Here is a 6,635-nt window from a genome sequence, read left to right on the forward strand (position 1 = left end):
GAAATTCGCATGCCGGCCTCCTCACACGCCAGTTGAGACAATCTGGATCTGAATGTTTGCTCAAAGCTTCCCAGGTGACTCGACCGTGTGACCCAGGTTGTACCTCGGGTAAAGACGAGAGAAGAGCACGGGCTCCAGGTGGCTCCTGTCTGTGGCCGAGACGGCTGTAGGTTGCGCCGCACCCATCTTGCCGGGGCTTGGAGAGGTCCTGGGTCACCTGGCCTGATGAAAGTCATTTCCAGCCCTTCCTGATTCAGTACAATGGGTGGGGTGAGGCAGGTGCCTGGAGAGTAAGGTTTGGAGGGAAGGAATGGAGGAGAGCGATCAGAGGACTCTGCAGAACAGAGTCCGTTTCCGCTTGACTTCCTGGATTTGCCAGTAGGGGAAAGGTCGAGCTGGGAATTCTAGGATGCTGGGCAAGGCCAGTAGCCATGATGATCTCCAGGAGCACTTACTGCGCACATTAGCCAAACTGGGGTTCCTGGATTGTGGGGCTAAATGTGTAATATTAAGGCTATAGCCCCTAAACATTACCCTTTCTTCTTGGGTCATCTTCTCTGCCCTAGCAACGACTAACAGAGGAGCTGCAGACAGTGGAGAATGGTTACCATGACAATCCCACCCTGGAAGTGATGGAGACCTCCTCAGAGATGCAGGAGAAAAAGGTGGTCAACCTTAATGGGGAGCTGGGGGACAGCTGGATCGTCCCCCTAGACAACCTGACCAAGGATGACCTGGACGAGGAGGAAGACACACACCTCTAATCAGGTCTGCGGGTGGCCTCCGACAGTGCCACAGCGCTCCAGACTGAGCCACCTCAAGTGCCATTGGGGCAGGGGAGGAACATCCTTCCCAGCTGAGGGAGAGACTGGCAGGGGAAGGAGACTTGGTGGCTCCCTCCTCCCAATCCCCACGGGGCCTTAATTTCCCCTTTTCAGACTGAACAAGTCACATTCTGTCTAGATCTGTCTTGTAAGATAACCCACTAGTGCCTGAGCTCAGTACTGCTGGAAGGCGAGAGGGAGCTCACTCACGTGACCATCTAGTAGGATCCCTTCATCCCACATACGTGGAGACCAAGGCCTGACAGGGGTATAAGGTCCAGCTCACACAGCCCCTGGTGGCAGAGTCAGGATGACCACAAAAATTCCCTTTTCCAGGCCGGTGTGCACTGCCACCCCACTGCTGTCACCACCCCCCCCCCCCCCCCCCCCCGTGCCCTCCCCTCCGATCTGCTCCCGGCTGGATGGAAGGGGCAGCGGGGCCAGATCCTGTCTCAGGGGAATCTGATTCCTTGAAAGTACGGGTCCAAGCTGTCCATCTCCTGTCCCCAGCCTCGCCTGCCAGTGTTCCATCCCCTTTTTGCCTCCCCCTTCCTTCACTCTGTATCCCCACTCTGTCCCAAGGACCCCTGGGACTCACACAGGTCATTGATGACTTTGAGTCCCTGGTCCTGGGTTCCGGCTTCCTTGCATTTGCCTAGTGGGATTCGACCCACACCAGACTCCAGTGTGAGCGAGGTCAGGGATCCACCGGCAGGTGAGGATGGGTCCTGGCCCAGCACCCAGGGCCTCCTTGAAGGGGCTCCCCAGGAAACTGCTTGGCTTCCTACTCCCACTGGGAAGTAAAATCTGCAGCAGCGATGAAGGCCAAGTGCATCTATTTTGTTGTTCACTGCTCAGCCAGTGGGGTGAAGAGCCAAGCTAGGTCCAGCAAGAGTGACAGCTGTGGGGCAGACTTTCCCGGGGCCCAGTCCCCGGAGAGGTGTCTTAGGAGACAATCGATTGACAGGAAGGATGGGCTTTACTCTCTGTTCCATAGGAAACTCAGGGACTTTTCAAGTTGCTGAGAATTTTGTTGTATTTGTGTTTTAGTCCAGCCCTCCACTGCCCAAAGCCAAAGCTCCAGCCATTGGGGGACTTTTCAGTTAACCGATCTCACCGATTTCTGGTTCTCCTGTGTCATAGGGCAAGAAAGGTCTAGAAAGTGTGATACATCTTAAGGTGCACAGGGGCAGCTTCAGGGGGCCTGTGGGGTTCCCGGTGACCTCTCACTGTTCCGGCATGGAGTTGGCCCTTGCCGTGTCCCCTTCTCTATATCCTTAGCAGGGCTACCCAGTTCTGTGGTTCTGGTGGCATCTCAGGGAAACAGCACCATGGAGGGTTTAGAGAAAGCTCAGCGGTCAGTTCCCAAGCAGAAGGCACCTGAGGACTGGGCAGAGTGTAGTTTAATCTGGTTTTCTGGGAAGAAGAAATCCCATGTGGAACTTTGCCCACTGTCTCTTGTTCCTGGGTGTAACTTTCCTGACACCTAGGAAGATGGGCAGAACTGCTTCAGAGAGTGAAAATGGTAATATCAGAGCAAGAAGCCAGAACCTCAGAAACTGGAGGCCCAGGCTCTGATAGTCCTGATGAAATAGGTGGCCTGCTTTAGGATAGCTTATTTTGAAGGAGTTTAGCGAGGGAAGATCTCTGTTCTTCCCTGGCTGCCTTGATTCTTTCTTCATAACCTTTGGCCTTTGATATCTTAGGGGAAAAGAAAGGCCAGGGGTTCAAGTAGGGCCTCCAGTGAGTTTCCAAGAGCTAGAGAGATGCTAAGCTAACAAGGAACCAAAAGCATTTGCCCAGATCCTCCAGCATTTGGAGGTCAGCAGGATGGATAACAATGCTCGCTTGGGGAAAAACAGAAGAAATCTTGTTACACTGGGAAAAGATCTGTTTGCTTCCTTCCTGCCCAACATTCAGTTCTTTCCACCCATTGGGTTTCTGTGGAAGAGGCCAGACTGGATTACTACTCTTTTGCTGATTCTGGGTCACATTTTACCAGCCAGGCATTCAGACAGAGACAGCAAATACGCCTCCACAAATAGATCAAAGGCTATAACCCCCAAAGGCTCTTAGGGAGAGATGATGTCCGGCAAGGACTAGAGTAAAAATTATGTACTTGGTCAAGAGAGATGACTGTAGTTCTTTCCAAGGGGAATCTTGGGAAGCTTCGGGCTGGTTCACATGCTCCTTTTGGTGCATCCAGATTGGGTTACACTGGCCTTTTAGGGCAACTTCAGAATCCAGTACCTTGCCTGGGCTTGCTCTTGTCACTAGACCTCTAGGTCAAGGGCCATACAGCCACGCATGTGCAAAGGTCATCTTCATCCCACGTCTGCATTGAGTTCTGAATGCTGTCTGATAAGTCAGATGCTGGGGCTGAGAAGAAAGAAGAGGAACACCAGGAACTCAGCATGACTTTCAACAGGCTGTGCCACAGAAAGATGATAAACTTTACATCAGTGGCAAACTGGTTTCCGTGAGCTGCGTAAAAGGCCAGAAACCATGGCTGATGACTGGACAGAACCCAGCAGGAAGCACGCTCTCCTGTGAACAAGGAGTGACTGCTTCTGAAGGAGGTACAGAACATGCTTTGCATCGTAGGACAGAACACGGGTTGAAGCTGGTCTAGACACCAGATTCTTTTGCCCCCTCTTGAGAAGGAAAGCTGGCAGAAAGTTTATTTAAACCACTTCTTGAGCTTTAACCTTTTTGGCAATATACTGGAGAAACTTGGAAAAACTAGTCCAAGCTGATACATACTTTTTGATAATGTAAATACAACAGCCACATGTTAATCCACCCTGCACTGCTTTAAGTGAGTATACTTTGTAAAAACATTTGTTAGTTAAGTGAGGTGGCTTTTCCCCCCCTCTAAAACAGGAATGTAAATGTCTATTTCACTAGAAATGACAAGTTTTGTTTTGTTTTGTTTTTTTCCTTAATGAAAAAAACGAAATGTAAGACAAGCTGATGACAAAGTATGTGTCTTACAGATCAGGCATCTTTGTTTTTAAATCTGGTCCTCACCCCCTCCCCAGCCAAGTCCTAGTCTATCACAGGCTTGGAGTCAATATGCACTGGTTAGAAAGTGATACTCTAGTCTTAGGGAGAGGCTTTTAGACACCTAGTCCAATCTTTGTTTTGTTCTTCCAGAAAAAGACACTGAAGGGCAGAAAGATAAAGTGACTTGGCCAAAACACATGGTTAGTGACAGAAACAGGATTAAAACACCGGTGCCATGGGCCTTAGAAGGAATCTGGAAATTAAGGACAGGCACCAAAATGACACAGAATGCCCTTCTCAAATCTTACCCTGCAGGAAGCCTAGGGAGGGCGTGAGGACAGCAGTGGGAAACATACTGGTCTCTTCCTCTGAGTTACGTAGGTCTCAGACTTGAACGGTATGCTTTTCTGTCAAGAAACAGTTTTGGATGAGCTTTGACATGGATCTTCTAGTAGGGCTGAGGCTTAAAGGGAGAAAGGCAGGGGAAGGCAGAGGGGGCAAGAGGAAAGCGATGGCATATTTTCCATCATTCGCTAGTTGATTGGCTCAGGTTGGGGAGAACCCAATACTGAGTGGAAGGGAGGGAATTACTATTTGATGTGTCTTTTTTTTTTTTTTTAAATTAGTGAATGTCAAACAGTTTGCCCAGGAGACTGGGGGAGCATGTGTCTTCATGGACAGGGGTCTGAAGTACACTGGAATTTACTGAGAAACTTGTTTGTAAAGACTATACTTAATTATTGCCATTTTCTTACAAAACTATATTTTGGAAAATTGTATACTGTCAATTAAAGTGCTTTTGTATAAGCTGGTTCAAGCCCTGTTGGTTGGACTTGACTGATTGGCTTGTGTTCTTACCCTGTGCGTGAGGCTCCTGTCTCAAGCGCCGCAGACATGAGGCGTTCCGGGAAGTGCAGCGCCCTCAGCTCGTCTGTTATATGGCCGAACTGTGGGGGTGCAGAGAGCAAAAGAGAAAGCGGGAAGCTCAAAGAAAGGAAGGGGATCCTGGAGGTGATGACAGTTCCCCAGATTATCTTGGGTTGTTGGAGCGATCATAACGGAATTTTCCCTCACGCTTTTATCAGTGGTCTACCTTCTTCCTTTCTTCCACTTCCGCCTCAGATACAATTATGAATCACCCACCACTAAACATCCTTGAGCCCTGGTCAGGTGTGAAACACTGGTGTGGAGACAAATTAAAAATATAAAGAAATAATGTTCCCCCCTGGTCCTGTTACTGCTCACAAAAGGGTTTACTTATCCCAAGAAGCCTCCCCCTTGTTCCTTGTCTACAGAGATGTTAGTGAAGATGAAGAATGTTCAGGAAAGGAAGCACTCAAAACCCATCCTGATTCTCTTCCTCCCCTGGGGTGGTACCATATCCCTATACATTCCTCACTGGAAGGGGAAAACTGTCTCTCCCAACTTCAGAAGAGAAATGGTCAGATGACTGGGTCCACGTTCACACTGCTACACAACAATCTCTTCTCTTTGCCTGGCATCTTACAGTTTACAAAACATTTTTATGTTTCTTGTTTAGGAATGGGCGCTTCTCTACCAATAGGTAGAATTTAGGTACAGAGATGAAGGATTCTGAGATGACACAGCTATTGAAGGGGTTAGTGTGAGGCCTTGAAGCTGTATTGTTTCTCTTCAGTCTTACATTCTTTTCCCATTCACATCAATGCCGGGGTTCCAGCAACAAGTACATTTCTAGAATGCATTGTTAACAATATGATTTTGCTTCTATAGGGGAGTTCTGAAAGCCGGTTAACACTCTTAACTGTGGGCCCGAGTTGGGCCAGGGGTATTTTGAGGTTAACTTCAAGAGTGGGCCAAGAATACAGAAAAGAATACAAATACCAGGAACTCGGGCAGGCCCCTTGGCCATGCTTGAGGCACACTGTTCTAAGAACAGAATGACTCACAGTTTATCGTTGGCCACAAATTAGACCTGAGGCCTGAGGCTCTGTGGCTCCATTCTCTTCCTGAAGAGGTCATTCACCCTGCTCCCTGCCCTGCCAACCAAGAAGCAGTCACTCAGTAGTCCTAATGCACTAGGCCTCTGTCACTGGCACGTCCCCTGTCCCCCATCCCCCAAGCTTATTTCTTCTGTACCCTAAGGGAAAAAAGTAAAAATAGGACTAGTACTATAATTAGCACGTGATAAATACTGAGATAGTATTTTTCAAAGACCTTGGCGTTTTACAGATTTAAAAAAAATCAGTGGGATTCTAGCTAACAGGATCTGACACCAACATTTACTTAGAAGATGGCTTGAGACTTCTAGAAGAAGGCTTGAGACTGCCCAGTGCTACACAGAAGTTCCTGCTGGATCTGGACATAAACCTAGGATTCCGGACTCTGCCCTGGGCCACCCATCCTGGGGCCCGAGCTCAGAGGGCAGCTGTATGAGGTGTGCTATACGTCTTGCCGAGTGCCCTCATCTCCCTGCTTGGGATTTGCCAACTACCAAAACCTACTGGCACAGCAGTGCACGGGCTGCCTCAACCTGTAGCCTCCCTCTCTTCCCTGTAATAACCTTTCTGGAAAGGATGTAACTGCCTTTGCTTTGCCGTGGGGAGGAAAGTCCTCTGCGAACATCAGAAGTTTCAGAGTAAGAATGATAGGAGTTTCAGGCATCGTGTGCTACTGTCCCGCATTCCCTATGCAACAGAAAGCCAGACTTCAACTCTTATTTTTCTTCCGAGACATTAAAAGGCAAAAGACGTTGCATATGTGGTGCTAAAGAGAAAACCTAACCAGCTGGTACTTAAGCCCAAGCCGGGACTGACGTGGGCTTCA

At 48.9% G+C, this 6,635-nt stretch overlaps 1 protein-coding gene across 2 annotated transcripts in view; it reads left to right on the forward strand.

Annotated features, from left to right (window-relative positions):
- The window catches only part of PODXL (podocalyxin like), a 52,750-nt gene extending 48,103 nt beyond the window's left edge, over positions 1-4,647 (forward strand). For both annotated transcript variants that reach the window (XM_027075497.2, XM_053218073.1), the window contains exon 8: positions 567-4,647. In XM_027075497.2, the coding sequence (XP_026931298.2) occupies positions 567-764 (198 nt within the window). In that variant the 3' untranslated portion in view covers positions 765-4,647. The remainder of the gene's footprint in view (positions 1-566) is intronic.
- Positions 4,648-6,635: the final 1,988 nt, after the last annotated feature.

This window comes from Acinonyx jubatus, chromosome A2 (genome assembly GCF_027475565.1).
Source record: "Acinonyx jubatus isolate Ajub_Pintada_27869175 chromosome A2, VMU_Ajub_asm_v1.0, whole genome shotgun sequence".
Taxonomy (NCBI): Eukaryota; Metazoa; Chordata; class Mammalia; order Carnivora; family Felidae; genus Acinonyx; species Acinonyx jubatus.